Source organism: Phoca vitulina, unplaced genomic scaffold (genome assembly GCF_004348235.1).
Source record: "Phoca vitulina isolate PV1807 unplaced genomic scaffold, GSC_HSeal_1.0 scaffold8, whole genome shotgun sequence".
Taxonomy (NCBI): domain Eukaryota; kingdom Metazoa; phylum Chordata; class Mammalia; order Carnivora; family Phocidae; genus Phoca; species Phoca vitulina.
Genome location: NW_022589711.1, coordinates 44,185,235 through 44,209,548, shown reverse-complemented (window position 1 = coordinate 44,209,548; position 24,314 = coordinate 44,185,235). Strand labels below are relative to the sequence as shown.

General features: G+C 37.2%; 1 protein-coding gene across 1 annotated transcript; it reads left to right on the top strand.

Moving 5' to 3' along the window:
• Nucleotides 1-661: 661 nt before the first annotated feature.
• CCDC58 (coiled-coil domain containing 58) lies at nucleotides 662-24,314 on the top strand. Its single transcript, XM_032406660.1, has 5 exons — nucleotides 662-824; nucleotides 11,194-11,319; nucleotides 16,114-16,260; nucleotides 20,967-21,026; nucleotides 23,989-24,314. Exons 1-5 carry the CDS (start codon nucleotides 774-776, stop codon nucleotides 24,037-24,039), a joined length of 435 nt encoding a protein of 144 aa, XP_032262551.1. The 5' UTR covers nucleotides 662-773; the 3' UTR covers nucleotides 24,040-24,314.

Below are 24,314 nucleotides of genomic sequence, written 5' to 3'. Positions count from 1 at the left end.
TTTGTGAACTGTAGACCCTGAAATCACACTGCCTAGATAAACCAGTATTTCAGTACTGTTTTTCCAGCATCTTCAATGAATATATATATATATATATATATATCCCTCTACCAAAAACCAAAAACATACAACTGGGCTCCTAGTAACTGATCGACCCCACGTCTTACTGCCTTTGAGAGTATTTCTCAGCCTACCTGAGAAATTCACACGTATGCTTCCTATTTCTTTGATTTGCCTATTTTTATAAAACCAAACATTTTATTTCCACACCTGAACACCTTATTCAACCCCTACCCCACACTGTCAGTAGTCTTCTTTTAAAAACGTTTCTTAGTAGTCCCAAATTCTTAACGAACAAAGGCCCCTCTGCTCAAGGGACGGGAGGTAAATAATGAAGTGGGAGGGTTAAGAAAAACCTTGTACTCTAGATTTCGTACTCGAACGACAGGGTTGCTGCGACCAACAAACCGTTTCCCTTTGTGTAAAAGGAAAAAAAAAAAAATGAGATTGGAGTAAAACGATCCCTTCAAATTCTAATAGTCTCCGATCATCTAGGCCGGCCGTTCCAAGAAGCCGTGTTAAAGCGGTAGAAGCGAAAGGAAGGATAGCACGTTTCCAGGTTTGGGTGTATTTGAGGACCAGGGAAAAGACAAACCTTAGTTTAGTTTAGGTTCCTAGCTGATTGCCTTCGGAATAAATTTTGTTAGGCGGCGACGCGGACACCTTTGCTCCGTGGTGATTGGCTCGCGGCTGGGGCCTCGCGCTTGTCCAATATGGCGGCGCCCAGTGGCGGTGTGAACTGTGAGGAGTTCGCCGAGTTCCAGGTGATGGGGTTTTCCTCATGTGGCAGGAGTGTCCCTCCTTTTGTCCCCGTACCGTGTTCCCTGCTGTGGCCTGGGAGGGAGTGCGGACCAGTTGTGGAAGAAGCGGGCAGTTCAAGGCTCCTTTTTCCAGCCATTGGAGGTCATGGGGGCGCGGGCTTGGCCGTAGAGAGCGAGGCAGCTCCGTGGGGATCATGGTTTTCTCTGCGGTGCCCAGACCTTGAGTAACCGCCCGGGGAAACTCCGGGTGGTTCCGAGGTGGTAAAACCGAGCTTGGGCCGGATGGTAGGGATTGTAACAACCTTTTAAGCCACCCCCTGTGAACGCAATTCTTAGCTTCTGCGGTCCCCCTCCTGCTTTAAGTTGAGCATTCGTAGGAGAGAGGAAAGTGAAGGAGAACTTATTTGCTTGATAAAACAAAACAATACAAAACTTAGTAAAAGTTTTACTATTTTGGTGGGGCAGAACGTTTGGAGCCTTGGAGGGGCGATTGATTTTAGTACCTGCTGTGGTGCTTCTGCCTACCTAACAATTAGAGGAAATGCAACATTTAAGAAAAAGGCCGTATCTTTTATATATTCAAATTCTAGAGGTCTAGGGCTAATACCAAGCTATAAATTAGAGAACAGGGGTCTGGATTCTAACTAAGTTGCTATGAGAGTTATCTGTTCCAATGTAGGCATAAACGTGCTGTCTAAAGACTTGAATTTAAAAAAATCATGACCTTATAAATGTATGTTTAATCAAAGATAATGAAAAATAATTTGAAGTATCACTGACCTATCTGTAGGAAGTTTTGTGCTATGAGCCATTTTGTAGGGAGTGGTATTCTTGAAGATAACCTCAACAGACTGAATTATTTGACAAATATTTGGCCAGAGAAATTTATGTGGGGTCTTTCCACCATTACTTGTACCCTCTTCACCCTTCAGCTGCTCCTCAGATTAGATCAGCACAACAGCAGCCGACTTCAAATGTGATCAAAGTGCCTGACAAATACAGATACTTGTAGAAGTCTTAAATAAGATGGAAAAAGACCATTAGAAAATAAAGTATGCGGAATATTTAAGGTTAACAGGCCCGTTTGTGGCCTTGGTCTTTCACATTAGTACTATGACTTGAGTTAATGAGCTCAGATAACTGAGCAATGATAGCTTTAAGGTTTATTAGAATGAGCCCTGGTTAGGGAGTTAGATGATCTGGGTTCTAATACTGCTTCTGCCTTTAACAGCTTTGGAAACTTGAGCTAATTGCTTAACACTTAGGAATAAACTTTTGAATCTGTAAAATAAGATTATGTTAGGTAACATTTAAGACTGCTTCCATCTCTATAATTATTTGAATCTCTAAAACTGAATTTAAGATTTTATTTATTTATTTGAGAGAGAGAGAGATTGTGCACAAGTCGGGGGAGAAGCGGAGGGAGAGGGACAGACTATGCATTGAGCACGAGCTTTGGCCAATGGGGGAGCTTGATCCCACTACCCTGAGATCATGATCTGAGCCAAAATCAAGAGTCAGACACTTAACCAACTGAGCCATCCAGGCGCCCCTCTAAAACTAAATTTCAAAGGATCTCTGTTAAAATACCCAACAGTGCTTAAAAAACACTTGTATTTTTCTTTTGGAAGTCACATAAGATGTAAGGGGGGCAAAAGCTAAACTCTCTTTGCAGAATCATTCCATTCACAGAAAAATGTAAATAAAAAGATCATAAAATGAGTTTCATTAGTGAAATGGGGCAAGTTTTTAGATAGTTTTCCTAGGGCTTTTCCAAGTGTGTGGTTTATAATGGAGAATACCTTGGGTTAAAAGTCAGATTTGGTTTTCCACAGCTGCCTTGGCATATCATTTAACCCCATTCTAAATTATAAGAACATTTGCCCCAGCTATGTCAGTCACACATGAACATAAGTGAAGAAGGAGCTGTAAAACGTAAAAATTTAGTATAACATTTAGGTTTAGATGAATTGGGTAAAATTATAAGCTGTGGTTAACTGACATACTCAAAGATTATCAATTAAAGTTAATATTTTTTAAAGCTATGAAACCATTACGTTTTGTATGTAAGTACCCTAAATGTGAAAAGCAGTGCACTGAATACTGTGGAAGAGAAACAGGAAATCATGTACTTTTATTATAAAGATTTAGGTACTTTAGAATTTTATTATGAAAATGTTCAAACACTATAGAAAAGTCGAAAGAATCTTACAATGAACACTTACATATATCTAGATTCTGTAATCAGTGATTTGCTGTATTTACTGTATCACATATCCATCTCAATATAGTCATCAATTCACCTTTTTTTTTTTTTTTTTTTTAAGATTTTATTTATTTATTTGAAAGAGAGAGAACCCACGAGCAGGGGGTAGGAGAAGAGGGAAAAGCAGACTCCCCGCTGAGCAGGGAGCCCGATGGGGGGACTTAGTCCCAGGCCCCTGGGATCATGACCTGAGCCATAGGCAGAGGCTTAGCTGACTGAGCCACTGAGGTGCCCCTGCCTTTTTATCTTATTTATTTTATTTTATTATTATTATTTTTAAAGATTTTATTCATGAGAGACAGAGGTAAAGGCAGAGGGAGAAGCAGGCTCCCCATGGAGCAGGGTGCCTGATGTGGGACTAGATCCTAGGACCCTAGGATCACAACCCAAGCCCAAGGCAGACACTTAACCAACTGAACCACCATGGGCCGCCCCCCTTTTTATTTTTTTGATGCATTTCAAAATAGGTTGCAAACATCCATATTCACTCCTGAACATGTCACTATTCATATCATTAACTATAATTGAATATTTGTTCACTTTCATTTTGTAAAATTTGTATGCGGTGAAATGCACTAATCTTAAGCATACCATTCTTTTGACATTTACCTATACCTGCAGTACAAACCTCTACCAACGTAGAGAATAATACTGTCACCTCCAAAAGTTTCTCATGCCCCTTCCCAGTCAATGCCTGCCCATATATCCTTCCTCCTCCCCTCTTACAACTACTGTCCTGATTTTTTTCCAAGTAGGTGCATGTTTTAAAGCTTAAGAGTTTTGAAAGTATTTTAAGTTTTTGCAATTCTTATTTTTCCATTGTAAAAGTTGGACTTAACACTCCTGGAAAATATACTGTTTCTAAAATGAAATAAAATCCAGAAAAGAATGTTTAAAATAGAGTGTCTAGGATTCCATTTGAACAACTCATTTAGCAAGAATTTATTGGATATTGTATTAGTCTGCTAGGGCTGCCATAACAAATTCCACAGAGTGGGTGGTTTAAACAACAAATTCATTTTTTCACAGTTCCAGAGGCTCAAAGTGCAAGAGCAAAGTCCTGTCAGAGTTGGTTTCTGGTTCACCATCTCTTTCTGGCTTGCATATTGCAGCCTCATTGCTGTGTTCTCATATGGCCTCTTTGTGCCCAGAGTGTGGGAGAGAGATGTCTGGTGTCTCTTCCTTTTATAAGGACACCAGTTCTGTAGGATTAGGGCTCCAACCTTATGACCTCATTTAACCTTAATTACCTCCCTATAGGCTCTATCTCCAAATGCAGTCATGTTGGGGGTTAGGGCTTCAATATATGAATTTGGTGTCGGGGGGACACAGTTCAGTTCATAACAGATACTTGTTAGGTACCAGGCACTTGGGGAGACTTAGTGGACAGAATATAAAATAAGGAACGTAATGCAAGCAAGGATACAAAACATGTAGAAGATATTGAGAATATGAATAAAATGCTATAACAGGTGAGAGAGAAATAAATCAAGAGGTGGTAATTAAGTTGGGCTTTAGGTGGGCAGGACCAGGGGAATTCTAGGTAGAAGGAACAGTATGTAGGCAGGACATTTTATGTATTTGGGGGAAAGAGCCAATCAGTATTGCTGGGATTCGGGATTTGCACAGGGACAAATTGGGATTACACAAAAGATTGGAACCAGATTATGAAAGGCCTTGAATGCCAAGTGAGATTAGGGAGTCATTTCTGTCAGTTAGGAACATTCATCAGTACTGCCACAGTCTTTGTTCATCCCCTATGAACGTGTTTGCAATTAGCTTTACAATATCCCTCCTTATCTTCAGTCACTGCTTCCTCCAATATATCCCCCTTCAATCTAATCTCTATAATACTATGGCTTCATATTGTTATCTTCTGAATTTTAGAATCTGAATCATGCATCTAATTTGAGGCTTCTGTGACTAGGTCTAAACTACTTAACATGTCATACAAGACGTTTTAAAACCCAGTTCCAAAGTCTTCTCCTTAGTTATATCTCTTACTCTCCCTTACTCATGTTTCGCTCTCCTCAACCACTGCCACCTCCCAACACGCATTTGAACTCTTCTGTCCAGCCACGTAGGCTTACTTTTCCCTGAACACATCAAGCTCTTTATCATTTCTGTGTTGTGGTTTTTTTCCCACTGTTGCCACCCTGAATTCCCTTCTTCCTGACCCTATCTCCGACCCATTTCATATATCACTTGAACAAAATCAACTAAGTGTTCTTTCCCAGAAAGTGTAAGTCTTGGTATTTCTGTTGGGAATATTTATTTGTTTATACACAACTGATTATGGTAATTAGGTACAGATGAAATAGACTGTTTTCTAGCATCAGTCATGGTTCCTTTTGCAACATGTCCAGCTGCTATCTGAGCCTGAGGGTGCTAGGTGTCAGAAGACTCTGGCAATTGCAGGCAAGTCTCTATTTCTGGTGTGGGGGGAGCACAGTGTGAACATTGCTATAAAAATTCGGTTTGAGGAACAAGGTCTGTTTGAAAAGAGCACCATGTGAATGGAATCTACTTCTGGGTACCTTTAGGCAAAGGATGAGGAGGGAAAAGTTTAATAAATTCCAGATCATTCTTTGGAGTACATTTTTATTTTACTGTTATGTGATAGACCTTTTACCGCTCCCTGTGTACCCTAGAAGCTGCCCAAAATAGTAAAAGGAATTTACCTGAGGATTAACCTTAGGGGTAGAGTGTAGTTATAGGGGCAATAGAAGGTTTTCTCTACCCCTCCCTACTAAATATGGGCACTCCTTCAATACCAAAATTGGCTTCTGAGAGGATGAGATTTTCACTCCACTATTACAGATAAGACATAAAATGCAATTCCAAGATAAGTGTCTGAATAATTTTAAAGGGCCAGCCTAAAATTAGAGATTCATGATATATCAGAATCTGGTTTATTGTGTATGATGTCTGCTCAGGGGTGTCTTCTGTATATTTTCTTAGTGAATTTGAGAGAGAAAGGGAGGGAGGATGCCATTGGAGCCAGGCATCAGATAGGTAGTCAGTAATTCCTTATGAATAATAGCACATGATTTAATGGCAGCGCTCTGGTGTCTATGTTAACCTTCATTTGCTCTCAGTCTGTGAGGGCCATTCAGACTTTTCTCTAGACCCTTTTGGAGTTGCCTTAAGAGCTCTGGCACTTTTTACACTGTGAAGAAATGTGTACCTAGTGAGGTGGTTTATAGTTCTTTTCCTTCTCCCTTAGTGGTTTTGCAAGAAATTCCTTTCTGAATCTTACCCCTCCTTTCCCCCTTTATCTTTCTTTTTTTTAGTATCTTTTCTGTGATATTTAAGAATAGCTTATAGTTCTCAGCAATCCCTAACAAGTGCATTATCAGTTTAGAAATTGTCATTATATTTTCTTAAATTCAGCATGGTCCGGTAGAACTGTGATGGTGGGAATTTGTGCCATCCACCAGCAACAAATCTTGAGCACTTGAAATGTGGCTAGTGCAACTGAGGAACTAAATTTTAATTTATTTATTTTTAATTAAAATAACCTCATATAGCTAGCGTCTGCCATATTAAAAGTCAAGCTCTAGATCATATATTGATGATTTTCTAGTGCACTGAGAATTGATATATTTGAAAATCCACAGTTGTAGTTTCCATTGGTAAGACTGTGAAATTACCTAGTTAGTGCAGATAAATTCCCATTGCCATATAAGGAACTTAACAGTTATGTCCACATTGTTTTAATGGAGAGGAATTTGGCTATATAGCTAGTGATCAAACTCAAAACTAGTTAAAGTTCAGAGTAAACAAAAAATTCCATGGAATGTCAAGCTTTGCAATCTTTTACCTGGATTGCTGGTTCATCTCCTAACTGATCCTTTTGCATTTACTCTTGTTCCTCTCTAATTCATTTTCCATATTTTAATACTTTAACCTAAGCTATCAATTCAGAGTACAAATTTGATCATGTAACCCCACCATACTTTAACTTCTTTGGTTCTCCACTCTCTGAGGAAAAAGATTAAAATCAACAATGTGATCTATAATGGTGGACTTCATTTTATACTGTTTTCTCTTACTCTCTGTACATCAGCCACATTAACTTTCAGTCCGTTAAACATTCTATTCAAATGACTCTTACTAAGATCACCCAGGATTTCCGTCCTGCTAAATCTGAAAGTTAATTTCTGTTCACATCTTTCTTTGACTTCCTAGTAACACTCAACACAGGTGACCATTCCCTCCTTGCAACCTTTCTTCTGATTTGTGCAATATTAGTTTTTCTCCTGTACTTTAATTGCTTGAATTCTTTCTTAACCCCCCCGCCACCCCATTCCCTACAGTCTCCCTCAGTGATCTCTTATCATCTCATGGCTTTTAATAATATCAGTGTGTTAATACAACTCTATCCTGGTTCAGTGTCAGACTGGTGTTTTCAACTTTCTATTCAACTTGTCTATTCAGATATTTAATAAGCATCTCAAACTTAACACGTCCAGAACAGAACCTTTTTTAAAAAAAGAGACAAAAACTTTTTTGTGTGCAAAATTTCAGTCCTATCCAAAAGGAGAGTTGCTACCATGAATCACTATGTACCCAACCCTTAGCTTCAACAATCAATTCATGGCCACTCTTGTTTCATTTATATTCTACCACTTACCCCATTCTATCCAGATTATTTTGCAGCACACCCCAGAAACCTTATTTTTTTTCTATAAATATTTCAGTCTGTGTCTCTAAAAGATGGTAATTTTAAACACAATACCAGTATCACATACAATTAACAATAATCCTAAATATCATCAAATATCCTGTATGTCATAACAGAACCTTGATCTTCTCATTCTTTCCAAATCTTTTCCTCCCCAGTCTCTCCCCAACATCAGTTAATGGCACTACCATCCATTCAGTTGCTCAGGCCTCAAAGCTAACAGTCAATCTTGTTTTCTTTTCTCATTACCCACCACCAGTTCGTCAGCAAGTCCTATCCACTCTATTTTCAAAATATATCCAGAATCCAGCTTCTTCTCCCTAACTCTACTGCTACCTCTCAATCAAACTATCTTTATCTCTTGCCTAGACCACCGCAGCGGTCTGCTGTATGGTCACCCTGTTTCCATTCTCCTTTCTATAATCCATTCTCCACATAGAGGCGAAGTTTTCTTCTTCTTCTTCTTCTTTTTTTTTTTTTTTTTGACACAGAGCACAAGCAGGTAGAGTAGCAGGTAGAGGGAGAGGGAGAAGCAGGCCCCCAGCTGAGCAAGGAGCCAGATGTGGGGCTCCATCCCAGGACCCTGGGAACACGACCCGAGCTGAAGGCAGTCGCTTAACCAACTGAGCCACCCAGGCGCCCCAGGCGAAGTTATCTTTTAAAAAAATTAATCAAGTTATAGCATTCCCTTGCCTAAAACCCTGTTTCCTTTAGAACAGAATCCTTCATTGTTTCCCTGGTCTCTGTTGTCCCTCATTTTCTACTTTCTCTGACCTCACCTAACACCACTTTCTCCTATATTCACTCCCAGCCCACTTGCTTGTTTTAGTTCTTCATATACCCCAAAGTTTGTTCTTGCCTCATTTTTGACTGACTTCCCCAGGTGTTCTTTTAGTTGGCTCATTCGTATCATTTAGTTCTCAGCTCAAATGCTGCATCCTCAGAGAGGCCGTTCTTGATCTCCTCATCTAAAGTGCTAGCCTCTTAGCCCTACTGTCATTCTTTATCCCATTACCTGTTTGTTTTCTTTTTCATAGTATTCAGTACGAAAATTATCTTGTTTATTGAGGTACTTGCTTATTGTCTGTCTCCCCCTATGAGAATTTTGCTCCCAGAGAGCAAGGACCTTTTCTGTTTTATTCACCACTGTAGCCCTAGTGTTTAGAATGGTGCCTGACACATACTAGACATTACCAAATGTTTATTGAATGAAGAGTGAGTTAGTAAATGAATTGTGCTATGTTCTAAGTGCTGCATATGTTGAAAGAAGAAAGATTGCCGAGGACTCTCAGCCAGGGAAAGCTTTATCTAAAAGGTGTAACTTAAACCTCAGTCTCAGAAGATCATTTCAATTTAGTTAGGGGAAAAGAGATTTTTAAAGGAGGCTGCTGCTGCTTCTTCATCTTCTTCTTTTTGAATAGTCAAGTTGCAGGTGCTAAAGTTGGCAAGGAAGGTCCTTGTCTGCTACTACTTCTTACTTACCTGGTTTTGGTACTAAATGGTGCTGCCACCATTTGTTTGGAATTTGCCACTCATATATACACATATATCTTCCATTGTACAAAAAACATTTAAAGCGGTGGTTGCTTAGTGAATATGTTGAGATTATTCGTTAAGAATTCCAGTTTATAGAGCATAATACTATTAACAAAAATAGAGAGATACAGAAAGAGGGGGTAAGATAGTGAAGTTGGTTTTAGACCTGACATTTGCCTGTGTTTTATTAGTCTAAATTATGAGCCTTCTATAAGCTGTTTAACTTCTTCATTGAGATCTAAAAAAGGCCACTAAATTACTAATTAAAACTTAATAGACTGATAGGAACAGAATCCAAACTGCAGATTTAGACCAGATGGCTTAAATGGTTTTTGTAATTGGAAACACCTAAATATTCATTATTGGGGAAGTGGTCTTACAGGTTGTGATACCTCCACAGGATTCTGCCAACTATTAAAAATGTCTTCAAGGCACTTTTAGTAACAAGGGCAAAATGCTCGTGGTATAATGTCATAAAGCAGGACTTTAGAGTGTTACAAAGGATCTCAGGTTTATAAAAATATTCATAGATATGTACAGAAAAAACTAAAGGTACATCTTATAATATTAATAATGGTTAACTGTGGATGATTTTTATTTGTAAGTTTTACTAATTTTCCTAAAATGACTATGTAATACTTTAATCATAATAAAAGTTTTTATTTTAACAAATGGATGAAGAAACAAATGAAGACGTTAGTTTCACTCATGGATTTCAGTCTGGCAAAGGAAAGAAATGGGTTGGTATGTTGAAGGAGGCGAGGCAGAGGATCAAGCAAAATTGCTTTTAACACACTTTAATATTGACTGTTAACTTGTTGGGGGTTTTTAATATGTATATTTCTAGCATTATATACTTCAGTTTTCCTGATGATTTTTCAGTCATTATGTTTTGCTGGGCTGGGGTGCAGAAAGGAGAATTTAAGAAACAAAAAGAAAAGAAAAGGGTATATTCCTAGAAACTGGTTCTAGAGTTTGTGTTTTCTGGAGACGGAGTGTAACTGTTGCCCAGCCTTTCTCTAGTGACAAGTGAAAAGAAGTACCCTAATCAAAATGTAGAGAGAAGGGACTATCCTGGGTAGGTATACTTACCAGAGTCTTTCTAAATCCTCTGCCCTTTTGGTATTATTTTTCTTTTGGTTGGTTTTTTGAGAGTTGGAGCCTTTTCAGGAGGAAGAGATCCTTGGGAAATGTGCGTAGGGTCACTAAGAAAAGGTAAAACTAATTTGTTTGTTCTAAGAACAAGAAAGCCATGAAGAGATTTGATTCCTTCTCAAGCAGCATGCTTTGTTTTACTTTTTTTTTGTTACAGAAATAATATACAATCATAGTAAAAAGCTAAAAAAACAAAAAGACTAAAAGATTATAGGTTAATTTCTTACAAGTGAACTACTACTGAGTTTTCTTGTATATCTTTACAGAATTTTTCTGTCTAGCACCACATTTTAGAATGACAGGCAAAGAGGGAATAGAGCAAGCAGTTATGCTGGATTGTTTGGGACAATTTGAGTAATCGAGTTCAGTAGAACCCTTTATTGGCTGTATGCTGGGGATGGAATGAGCACACACACAGTTTGCTAAGCACTGTGTCAGCAGGTGGGGTTTAAAAGTGAATAAAACAATCTTGACCCTTGAGATGGTCACATTTGAGCCAAGAAACAGAGTTGGTGCCCATTCTTAGAATTACTATTACATAACCTACCTATTCTTGTAATAAAGATTTTCCTGTGGTTGCACTAAATTTAGCATGGTTTCTCTACTTCTAACTTACAAAGTTGTAAATATCCAAGAGCTTTATGGGTTTTTTTGTTTGTTTAAATGTTTCTTTTTTATCACTTAACTTTCCATTCAGGTTATTATTCTTTTATTTTAAATATATATAGGAATTACTCAAGGTGATGAGGACGATTGATGACAGAATAGTACATGAATTAAACACTACGGTTCCAACAGCTTCCTTTGCAGGGAAAATTGATGCAAGCCAAACCTGTAAACAACTTTATGAGTCTGTAAGTGTAATCTTTTGAGTCTTTTGTGCTTCCTTTATGCCTTTCTTTGCAGGCAAAATAAAAAACCAATTGACATAATTAAACTGGATAAAAGTATGACATCTTCATGTTTTCTTGCCTACATCTGAGGGTGTGTACAAGTTTTGATCTGGTTGCTACAAACTAAAGAAAATGTGTGATCTTATGCATAAGTCTATGAAGAGATCATTCTAAGGAATGAGAGCAGTTTTTTAGCCCCTTCATGGGTAGCCTTTAACTTAAGGAAACCTTATGCACCAGTGAATGAAGGGGAGAGTGAAACAGTCGAGTCAAACAGTGAAAGAAGAGCAAGGGCTTTGAATGAATCAATCCTAGGAAGCCAGACACCTGATACAATGAAGAATTAAAACCGTTCACGCTTTCTATATCTTTTTTCTTTCCTCAGTCATCAGGAAGGGGAATAGACTTGGCAGTTGGGCGAGAAGCCACAGATAAATGGTCCTTTCCTGAGGCTTTGGTTTCTCAAGTACATATTTTTTCATTGCCTCTTAAAGATTCCCTTTATTGTCTCTATAAATTCCAAAAGCAAAAGGAAATAATAATAATGTAGCTAAGTATTTTTTCATAATTTACTTACATCTTTTCATTAACTTGGAATCTAATGTTCAAATGGCATTTGCTTCTTTAGCACAATACTTAAAACCTAAATTTTATTTCTCAGTTATGAAAAAAAAGTCAGTTTTAGATAGCTTATTCATATCAATTAAATTCAAAGCATTAATAATTGCTGATAATTTTTATTCTGCTTGTATATGAAAGTATGTAATTTCATTGAGTGGTCAGGTAATTCTTGTGGCTTGAAAATTCCAAGGTTGTGGGCTTTAATGAGTAGAATCCAGTATTGGAAGTAGGGAGCCAGAGTCCCAAGCCCTAATTTATTTTGAGGTTGTTTGACAGTTCACTTAATTTCTTTGGGTAGCTCTGTCTGAAGAACTAGAAATTTATGATCTCACTACCCATATAATCTCTATAATCTATTCAGTTGTTTCCTTTTACAATCTTTTTATTAACTTGAAGATTTATAGTGTAGGGATTAACAACATGGATTCCATATGTAGATTAAATCCTACCTCTGCTACTTCCTAGCTGGTAACCTTGAACATGTTACATAACTTTTTGCCTCAGCTTCCTTATTTGTAAAATAATATCATAATAGTACCTAGTTCATAAGGTTGTTAGAGGCCTCACTGAGGTAATATGAGGTGCTTACTGTACTAAATGTCTTACATGTAAATGTTTGCTGCTTCTATTACTGTTGTTGTTATTATTTCTTATCCCTTTGTTGAACCAGAATAATCTTGCGTACTAGAACCTTTTGTTTTGGATATTTAGGATCTTTCTGTTTTGGATATTCTTATGTATGTGTTTGGGTTTTTCTCTGTCTGTACCCTAAAGGGCTCCAGCGACATGACCATCAGAGAAAGGATGGTTTATCTAGCAGTTTTTTTTGCCAGTGATCGAGCCTGCAGCAGAATGCCCATGCTAAGAAGTCCCACTGAGTTCCCTTAAATATTGTCTCAGTTAAGAGTGGAACTCTGTGAAACATCCAGGTTGCTTAAGGTTACCTTGACTTCCTTTAGCCCCAGCCCTTCCTTCTATAGCTGAGGAAGGAATGTTTGTACTCTCTAATGATAATACTTCTTCATAGCAGATGATTAGCAAAGTTATTATGAAGCACTAATTATAGAAATTCCACATCTTAAAAGTATACTCTTAATAAAAATAATTTCAGTGAGATACTCTTATTAGAGCGTATTCCCTTGAATCTGTGAAGTTTTTCTAACTGTACATTGTTTATTGTTTATTCTCAAGATAAACATGAAGATCAATGCTGAACCTTAAAAAGTCTATGAACTTGGAATAGTGCTTTACAAATGCAAAACTATTACTGGTGTCACAGTGATTGATATAGGGTAATTCTTAAAGGTATCTCTTTAATATAATGAATTTTTGGAATATATGTTTAAATGATATGTTTCCGCTTGCCTCCTTTTGTCAGAAGTTCTAGGGGAAGATTTAAAACAAAGTGCCATGACAAAAACTTAGTAATTTTTATTTTGTTTTTAATGATAGTTAAACCAAGGGTCATTGTCAGGGTTCTGAAGCAAATGATGTTTGGGAAATGAGAATTTAGTATAGAGTTAATTTAGAATCAACCTTTGTTCTGTAAAGAAAAACACCAAAAAGCTATAATAATCAGGAAAACTGTTGGCATTGTTTCCCTTAAAGGCAAAAAGCATTGTTTTAAAATAATGGTTAAAAGATATAGTAGGTGAAAATTTGACTAAAAGAAGTTCTTAGAGTTTTGGTAAAGTAAAATAAAACTGGGAAGTCCTAGGTAGACCCCTGTTAGACTAGTTTTGAATCATTTTCCTGCCCCATCCCAAATGCCTTCATTTCAGAATTGCTTACCCCAAATCAAGGGAAGTATGGTTATGATAATGGTTATCGTTCAGGAATTTTCTCCTCTAACCAAAGGCCTTGCCTTTTACCTTGCCAAGTTTCTTGATGAATTTTATCTTCATTCCTTTGACAAGCACTTTGTATATAGAAACAATTCTCATGTGACCCAACTTCTGAAACATCTGAATTACTAATGAGCTAATAAGTCTGGTTTCATGCTATATTTTTCTCTGGTAGGCTTATGTCACACAGTCTTAGTAGAGTTCTCAAGCGTCCTCATTTCTTTGACGTACGTGCACAGAAGTCCATGTATATTCCTCTTGCCGATGGCTCTTAATTCTGAATTTTGTTGAAGGATGGTCATGAAAGCTAGACTAAAATAATTGATAATACAGAGTAAAGGATGATTTGCTCAGTAATTTCTGTCCACAGGGGAGTGGGTTCACAGTGGGGCTAATCTGAAGGAAGAGTAAGCAGGTGAGAGTAGGAGGGTGGTCTTCAGCTAGAAGTGTATCCACAGGAAAGGGGCCAACTTAAAGAGGGGAACAGTGGATGAAATCCCCCAACCAAGGGAGGAAACTCTGTGGTGAGAGAGACTGAATGGAAAATATTGAACATTTTAATGAAATGTACACAATTTGAATTTGATTTTAAAATGCAGATAGAAAAATGAAAATACTGTGACAGACTCCTAGTTGGTGCTAATGCGATTTCACCAATTATTGGGGGTTTAGACAAAATATCAAAGTGATTAAGTAGCATCTGACATCTGAGCAGTGTATTGAGTCGAGTTACCCTTAAATTTTAGAGGTAGACAGGATGTTAGTGATGATTTACTCATAATCCATAATTTTGCAAAAGAGGAAACTGAAGCCTGGAAATACTAATTATTTAGCCAGTCTCACAACAGGGAGAGCTTCTTAACTCTAATGATGGTTCTTCTTACTCTATTTTGGGAAGTTTCCTACCCTCAATGGCTCCTTTCATTTTCTGGAATTATACCTGAAGGAGGAACCAAGTAACAGAAGCAGCATATTAGCCAATAAAATATAGGCCTTGGGCTGTCCTTGTGAATCCTAACTATTACAGTGAAAAAAATTAGCATGTTAGAGAAATTTACAATAGGTGGGGCTAATGTCTATTTTAATTTCCTTTTCTTCACATAGGTATGATTTATAACCAGTGCACTTTTAGTATTACTGTACTCTAGAAATGCAAAAGTTTATTTTTTTCCTGGTGCATATTAGACCAGTAATTCTTAACTTCAGGGTCCTGAGATGATCATTTAAGAGATGTGTTTCAGGTAACTTATGAAGAATGCTTATAGAATGGTTTAGTCCTAAATGTTATATAAATATATGTATAATGGTTAGGTTATCCCTAGTATAACTGTCACTAGCGTAGCATTAAGATATTCTCTCTTCAGAGGGAAGAAGGAATGATAGAACTTGATTACTTGGAGCAAGTTAACACCTAAATTTTAGTTGGAGGTGAGTCACCTTTTTTAATTCTCCATTAATTATAATGACAATTACATATTATTTTAGTACTTTGTTTTTCCTCTCCCCCAGATTATTGGAGTGTCATCAGAATTTGGTTATGATCATGGGAGTCATGACCATCATACTTTGTGAATCAAGGAAGAAAATAGATGCAAATTGTTTTATTGGATTTGTTACATAAAGATGAAAGTTTAGTAAAGAATTGCCCTGCCAGATGTCCTTTCAGTCAGTTCACACAGTTGGTGGAACCAGTAGTCTGTACCTTATACATAATTTTTCTGTATTAATACTTGAACTTTAAAATCTTGGAAAGGACTCTGTCTTGCATAGGTAAATATAGCATTCTTTGTTTTTTATTGTAACGAATTGCTTCTCTACATCACTTAATTTGCAATTTCTTGCACCTAGTGACAACACGGGTCTGGAGAAAACCATGAAAGGACAAAAAAAGAGAGGAAGAATAGCAGTAGTAGCCCTGGAGGTGTGGGGGGGGGGTGGGTGGAGGGTAGAAGAACACAACACAGGGGAAAACTGGGGAGAGAAATGTAGGGAGAAGGGACTGAAATGAAAAGCTGCTTGTGGGAAACGCAGGGAGAGGCGTGGGAAGTCCCAGAAGCATATTGAGGAAGAAGGCAACCCGACCACGTACTTTCCACCAGGAGAAGTGCTTCCTTTGATCTGTTTTTAGGTGATTTAGCTGGTTCAGCAAAATCTTCGCTTCCAAAGATTCAGTTTTTAAAAATAGTTTAGAAAGTATTACCTTTCTGTAACCTAAAAATAGGATTTTTAAAAAAGACTAAAATGTAAAAAATTGGTGTGATTTTTCTCTTTTGTGCCTTTGTTCTTTTAGTTGAAGGAGGCTCATGCCAGCAGGGACAGAGTCATAAAAAATTGTATAGCTCAGACCTCATCAGTAGTAAAACACCTCCGAGAAGAGAGAGAAAAGAATTTGGATGATTTAACGTTATTAAAGCAACTTAGGAAAGAACAGACAAAGGTAAGTTGAACAAGATTTACATTTCTGAGCCAAAGATTTCCAAATTTAATAAAGGCAGGATTTGTTTGTTTTTTTTTAAGATTTATGAAGGCAGTTTTTAATATGAAAATTTTAGAGTAAGAAATGGTCATTACTTTAAAAAAAAAAATGACCAGGAGAGTAATACTTCATTTTTAGTGGGCTTTATTTTATTACATTTAGATATTAGTTGGTAAGTTAATGTGCATTTCATGCATATATGCAGTGTAGCAGCTTTAACTTAAGCATGTAGTCATATTTTCTTTCCATTTATTTATATGTTAAAGATAAAAGGATTAGTATAGACCTAACACCACCACATCAGAAAATCTAGGGAGATCATATTCGTATCAGTGTTTAAAGGAGAATAAACTTTTTCAAATACATTTACATTTTGAGAATAGTTACCTCTGGTTTCATCTGTACAAATTTGCTGAAATGCAGTACAGATATTTCAGAATGGTACCCTCTTCAGCCATAAAAATATAGTACTATTTGAATATAACCCCATACACTAGAACCTCATTATAATTTATTTCCCTACTGCAGAGAAGTTGCTATGGGTCTTTGGCTGTTCTTGGACACTTTTTTGTTTCCATTTCATCTTCCATCCCTGCAGTTTTTGCTTTTAAGAAAGAAAACAGTAAATGTCCACTGAGTGCTAGGTCGGAGGAAGGCTTATTTTCCCAAAGTCAGCTAATGTAGATAGGGTGTGGACCTCAGAGTATAATAAATGGAACAGAACAGTTTCTTTATAGCCCTTAATGGTGACATGTCAAGAAAATAGTTGAAATGTGTATGGTATTTTATTATGTGGAACGCATTGCTGTCTTCCCTTTGGGAGTGGTGCTTAAAGAGTAACTTTTTATTTTGGTATAATTTCAAACTTACAGAGAAGTTGCAAGAATAGTACAGGGAACTCATGTGTACCCTTTACCTATGTACCCTTTACCTATACTCACCCATCATTTACATTTTGCCCCACCTGCTTTGCAATACATTCTCTCCACTCCTTCTTCTCCCTCTTCCTTCCCACCTTTCCCTGTTTTCCTCCCCTTCCTACCACATGTAGGCATTTTTTTTTTCCTGAACCATTTGGCAAGAATGGTGGGTACATGGTTCCTTTGCCCCTTACATATGTTGGTCGTTACCTAAGAAGAGGGGCTTTTTCCTACATGACCACTGAGCAATTATCAAAATCATGTCTGTGTTTTAAGATGGCACCGTAGGTGACTTACTGATCCTTGCATGTCAGGTCACTGAAAATCCAGTATGGGGTGGAATTGTGTTTTTCATTACTCAACAGTCATAAAGTCTGCCCTTTGTTTAGTAGATGTAGCCAAACTTTGAAAAGGGGACCTTATCATCTCTCAAGCCTTTATTCTTATAACTGCCCACGTGAGTATGCGCACTTGCTCAGTCATCCCACTGATGCAGCTTGTCTTGCTGGGTATGAGATTCATCCCCTGTCTTCACTGCTCTCTTAGTTCACGATGACTGCTTCAGTCCTGTGTTCCATACCTGCGCATTCATCAGGCAGTGGTGGGTTCCTCAGACAGTGATCTTTTGCTGTAATGGTCATCTTACTCAGTGTTTAAAGTCTTATAGATAATTTATATAAAGCAGGTTAAAATCTAATTATTTTTGGATTTTGTATTTTAACAGACTTTTGAAGGTATTGACAAAGGAAACAGTGGGGCAGGGCTGTTGTATCTGAAACCTGAAACTCACTATTTGCATGTTAAGTCAAACAAAGACTAGAATGACTCTTGTTAGTGGAGAGCAAAGTTCAGAAGCCACTGAGTACTTGGGAGTGACCTGTCACATAATTTGGTCCGCCCTCATTTCTGCCCTTTAGCCTTTAGGGCCCAGAGAGAATCACCAGGATGACTCTTGCAAGGAGTAGTTTTAGAAACCAGTTAGCGAGTTATAAAAGGTAGATTTCTAGACTGATACTGTATAGAACTAGAGGGTGACCATGAGTAGTACTTAACCAAGGAAGGAAGCTTGAATTTTTTTTTAATTTTCAAGTTTGTCGTGAAGATTATGGAATCAGAAAGAGAACTCTTAGAGATGATCCAGCTCTACCTCTTCCTTTTCTGAATGAGGAAACTGAGACTCAGATACTAACTGACATCCCCAAAGTCACAAGCTAGTAAGTGGTAGAGCTGGAACTTTAACCCATCTCTTCTGACTCTGGATTCAGTGTTTGTACATTAAATTGTGACTGATAGTCAAATTCTCATTACTTAAGTGAACATACTTTATTTATATGCAGAAACACCAGTCTAAAAGTCCCAGTTCTTTCCCTGAGTCCTTAACGCAGAAAAAAGCACATTCCTTGCTGGAACTATATAACCGTTGTCACCTATTAGTGGCCTTTGAAAGGAAGTTTACCAGTTTAAGACCTAGAGCCTCAAAAACAACCATCTCAGAGGTAGCATTTTGTTGGTGGCATGTAGAAGTTGGTTGTAATATCTGCAGCATTCAAGAATAGAGAAAACTATTCTTGGATTATAAAGGCAGATAGCTCTAGGGAATAAATCCCATCCACCATGTGGTGGGTTTGTAAACTTATAAATTAATTGCCCTGAAATAATCAGATTTTTAGTTTGTAAAATGGTGTCAAGACTTCTTATACTTTCATTTTTAGGGATTAGGATTAAATTATATAATGTGTGTAAGAGCTTGCATATCCCTGACACACTTAGTAGTTGCTTTCCTTTCCTTTTTGAGTCTCTGGGACTCCATGTTTGTTACATTAATCCTCCTTACAATATCTCCCAACCAGTGGTTTCTATCTTTTGTTTAACCACTACTTAAGGGGGCAGGGGAGGAGGAGTACTTCAATCTTCTGTAACAGTGTACTTTCTTTTTGGATGGTTATAATTATTCAGAGATTTTCTTATATATTGTGAAAATCTGCCTCCCTGTAACATGTGATTATTGCTCCTTAATCTTCCCTCTGCAGGTATATAGGATAAGTCTAAACCCATTTCTGCATGACCTCCCTTTAAATATTTGAGAGCAGTTATGAAGACTGTCCTAGTGGCATGTTGTAACCCTGTTTTGTTTTGTTTTTTAAGATTTATTTTACTTATTTGAGAGAAAGAGCATGAGCAGGAGGGGCAGAGAGAGAGGGAAAGAGAATCCCAAGCAGACTCTGCACTGAGTGCAGAGCCCAGTGCGGGGCTCGATCTCATGCTCCTGACTTCATGACCTGAGCTGAAACCAAGAGTTGGAGGAGGCTTAACCAGCTATGCCACCCAGGCATCCCATGACCCAGTTTTTTGACTGAGCTTGTTAATTTTTTGGCATTCAGTCCAGGCTTTGACAGATCAGTGAAGTTTTAATGATTTCTGTTCCATGTAGCTGATTATAATCTGAAACTGAGGTTGCTTTCATATAAGCAGATGGGCTTCTTCAGGCTTGTTACTACTTTAGCACAATACTGGTTGTCAGAAATGCAGTCCTTCCTCTTGTTCTAGTTTGAGTCCTTTGTACCTGTGTACACTCTGACACTATTTCTGAGTCTAGCAAGGGAGTTTACAAGGGGCCAGTGGATCAGTACTAAGTTCCTGTCATTAGTGTTACATGTGCATTGCTTAAATGTCCTGCCTAGCTGTGCTCCTGACTAATCAAGTTCTTTGGTCTGGGTCCCTGACTCATGGTTGCCTAGATCTTGTCTAGCTCTCTGGCATTTTGTTCCCAAGTCTCCTGGCCTGAGTCTTGACTTTGGCCTAAGGAAATCATCCTAGTTTTAACCTCTTGGTTGCTTTGACCTGTAGCTCATGCTTTTTTCTCCTAATTTTCCTGAATATTTTCAAGCCTCCTTCCTGGAACTAGCTAGCTTCTTTTCTTTTAAGTTGCTGTGACTAGGAGTATGATGGGCCCCGCCGTGTGGGCCTGGCAATGGAATTGGTTACTTTTCTGATGGTGTAACTAGGTTGGCAGTTATCAAGAAAGTTAGAAAGACTTTAGCATCTTTAACCTCAGACCTCTGGCTGTATGCTCAAGGTGAAAGATCATGCCTTTCTAGATCTTTTGGGCCTTATGTATTCCCCTTCTCTTTTCTGTTTTTCTTCCTGATTCTTTTTTCTTCATCCAAATTAGATTGCCACCTCTTTCTCCTTTTTATTCCTCTGTGCTGTCTTTGCAAATCACTATTATAGGATCAGTAACTAGAACTAGAATTCTTGAGTGCAATAACATGTGAATTTATGTTTTTATAAATCTTACCAAATTGCCCTCCATACTAAAAATGTGTATGAGTGTATATTTTTTCATACCCTTACTAGTAGTAGGTTTTATCAGACGTACCCATTTTTAAAAATTTTTGCCATATTATGGCTTAGTTTACATTTCTTTAAACATTAGTAAGATTGTACATTTAAAAAATACATTTATTGGCCATTTGTATTCCTTTTGTGAACTACCTGGACATTTTTTTTTTTTTTTTAAGAACTCTCAAGGTGATTATAATATGCTTGAGAACCATGGCTTTAGAAGATTTAACAACTGATTAGATATGGGGAGAATGGGCTGTGTCCAATATCTAGTCCAGGTGATACCATTAACAAAGAATGTTGCAGCAGGAGCTCCTTTTATTAGGAAACTATAAATAGAATTTAGTTTTAGTTCTTTAATTTGAATTTTCATAACTCTAACTTTTTTTTTCCTTTTTGCAGTTGAAATGGATGCAGTCAGAACTGAATGTTGAAGAAGTTGTAAATGACAGGAGCTGGAAGGTATAAATAATGCTGGTTCTTGGAGAGAACTATGAAGGAAACTGAACTAGCAAAGGGAAACCAAGGGAGGGGGAGTAAGGAGTGCCTTGGGCCTTTTTAGACATCTTTCATTTATAAGCAACTGAAGGTTTTAACTTTGAGAAAGGGTGCAGTTGGCATCCAAATAGAGCCAGCTTATAAAAATCAGCTTTACAGTCATATGGTAGATTGTTTGACCTGTCATGGTAACAGAACTGGAGACATTCTATGTGTTTCTTAATACTAATTATGGGCATACTTGTTATTTAGGATTATTACTAATTAACTTAGAACCTTCAGTGGTGTTATTTGTTAAAATTAGCCTTTTTGAGCCCTATTACTTTGCATAAATTCATATCATTAGCTACCCTTTGCAGTTGCTTGCTTTCTAACATATTGATCATGGAACTTATTTGTACATAACTTTTCTGATACCTGATAATAGGGCCTTTTATGGCTCCCTGGTTCACATGTTCCTTATTACCACCTGTGTAGTTCTGAATAGGAATTAGATTGGGGGACCAGGATTCCAGGATTTTACCTGTAGTCAAAAATCATAAAATGCTGACTTTAGTTGTATGAAATGGTATATCTGTATACCCTTCTCTAAAAATTCAAAGATTTCTGAAGGGAAATAATCTATTAAATCTGAAGGAATGAACTGAAAATTCTGTTTCATCCTTTGAAATTGACCAATGGAATGAGGTTAAACACAGAGAGAGGTTAACTGAACACAAACTAGAATGTCCCAACTTGCAGAGCTATGAATAAATTGCAAAGTACAAATTGATTTTCTTTGCCGTATCACTTTTCTTTATTCTGTCCTCTTTGCCAGGGTTTCCTATTCCTGCCCTTTCTACCAACGTGAGAAGGTGTTTGCTACTTGAAAGATTCTGGTGTTACTTGTTCATTTATGTTCTCCAGGGAGATAATATTTACTCTTGGGATGGCATAGGGGAGGGGTACAATGAATATCTAGTTTGAAAAACCCATTGGAGAGGTTGATATATGTCAAATGTAGTGGGATGAGGGAAACGTTTTTATTTCTTAATTATTACTATTTTTAAAAATTATTTTTAAGTAGGCTCCGTGCCTGGTGTGAAGCCCAAAGTGGGGCTTGAACTCAAATCCCTGAGATCAAGACCTGAGCTGAAATCAAGAGTCGGCCACTTAACCGACTGGCACCCCAAGTGAAGCATTTTTATTTTTTTATTTATTTTATTTTAAAGATTTTATTTATTTATTTGACAGAGAGACACAGTGAGAGAGGGAACATAAGCAGGGGGAGTGGGAAAGGGAGAAGCAGGCTTCCCGCTGAGCAGGGAGCACGATGTGGGGCTTCATCCCAGGACCCTGGGATCATGACCTGAGCCGAAGGCAGACGCTTAACGACTGGCTACCCAGGCGCCGCTCAAGTGAAGCATTTTTAGATTCGATACTAGTTTTAAAGAAAATATGCTCCATCCAGTCTACAAAAACTTAGGTTCCCTACTTGATTTAAAAAAAGAAAATGTAGCTATGGTGCAGTAGGTCAGCAAAAGTGGTTAGGAAAGGCATTTAGGAAAAGGATTTGGAGAAGTTTGGCCAAGTCATATATATCATCCCACCCAGGGTGCCAAGGCCACTAATCTGAAGCCTCCGATTTGAGCATTGGGAACTTAAGGGAAATGTCAGGGCTGGGAACTGACAAGAAATGAGCCAAAAGACGAAAGGGCCAGAAAGGGTCTATATAATTTCTACATTTTTTCTTCTAATTGTGAGATAACACATATCAAAGAGTATGTAACATAGCATTTAAGGAATATTAATAAAATGAACATTCATGTATCTACCACCTAGCTTAAGAGATTGAATAATACCAGTACCATAAAAGCTCCCTATGTAGATTTTTCTTTTATTTTTTTATGATAGTCCACAGTGTCCAATATAGGTTTTTTTGTGTGTGTTTTGTTTTGTTTCTTAACCTTAAAAATAATTTGTTCCTTATGTCAATGAAGTATGAGGGTAAATTCTAAGAAGAAATTCTTTTAGATTTGTATAATTTTTTATTTGGACACTTAAAATTTTTAGGTACGATTAAATGTTTTTTAAATATTAAACGAAATATGGTAAAAATTCTTCTCATTCCTCCATTTCAGCCACCTCCTTTCCTTTCCTTCTGAAAAAATGATACATGCTTTAGATATTTGCACCTTTTCTAATTTTATGTATCTCTGTTTCCCATTTGTCACATCTATGAAAGTGTACTGTCCACACTTTTTTTTCTTTAGTATATCTTGGAGATCTTTTCACATCAGAACACACAGAGCTTCCTTATTCTTTTATGTTTGCATTATAGTCCATTGGATGGCTATACCAAAATTTTTATTTAACACAGTCCCATATTGACAGACACTGAAAAATGTTCTTTTAACATTTATGATATGTTATTTGTTTAGATTTTTAGGAAGCAAGGTAAATAGAACAAAACATTTTATAAATTTACACAATTTAGCAAAGGCCTGATCTCTCTTCAAGTATACCTACTTGTGAAAAAGACCCAATACTCATTTAGAAAATCACAACAGATAGCTAAATAAAATCTACATTATAAAAAGAGGGAGAAAAGCTTTATCTTAAATCATTTTAGATATTTTTGTCTAACTGTCTAGAATATGTAATGAAAATGTTAGTTACTAAAGCTAGCTTGTGATGATTTTTTCGTTGAATAATATAAATTTTATTAAAAAATGAAAATTGTCTTATAAATGGATATCAAAATCTTCTGTATTCTTAGCGCCTATAAGTCACTTTGAACTCATGAGGAAAATTTTCTGTTCCCTAAATCTGTTGACCTGGGATAAAAATGGTTATATCCTCCTGAACCATACCAAATTTAATTTAGTTCCAGGCTTGATTTATACAAGATGACTCAACGACTTTTGTTTCTGTTTAAATATCTTAGGTGTTTAATGAACGCTGCCGAATTCACTTCAAGCCTCCAAAGAATGAATAAAAAGATACTTTTTTTTAAATAAAGGACCGGGACATCTCATAAGAGCTAAGCATGACAGACATCAACAAGGTGGGCTTCCTAGGATGATTTCTGAGCCAACAGTCCAAGACCTTTTGTTGATTTCGGCCCCACTTAGCCAAGACCTTAAGTACAAATAATTCTAATAATTATGGAGAAATCAACTGCTATTTTATACTGATTCTGTAAAAAAAAAAAAAAAAAGAAGAAGAAGATGCTTTTGTAACTATTAAAATAATTTTCTGACTCAGTGTACA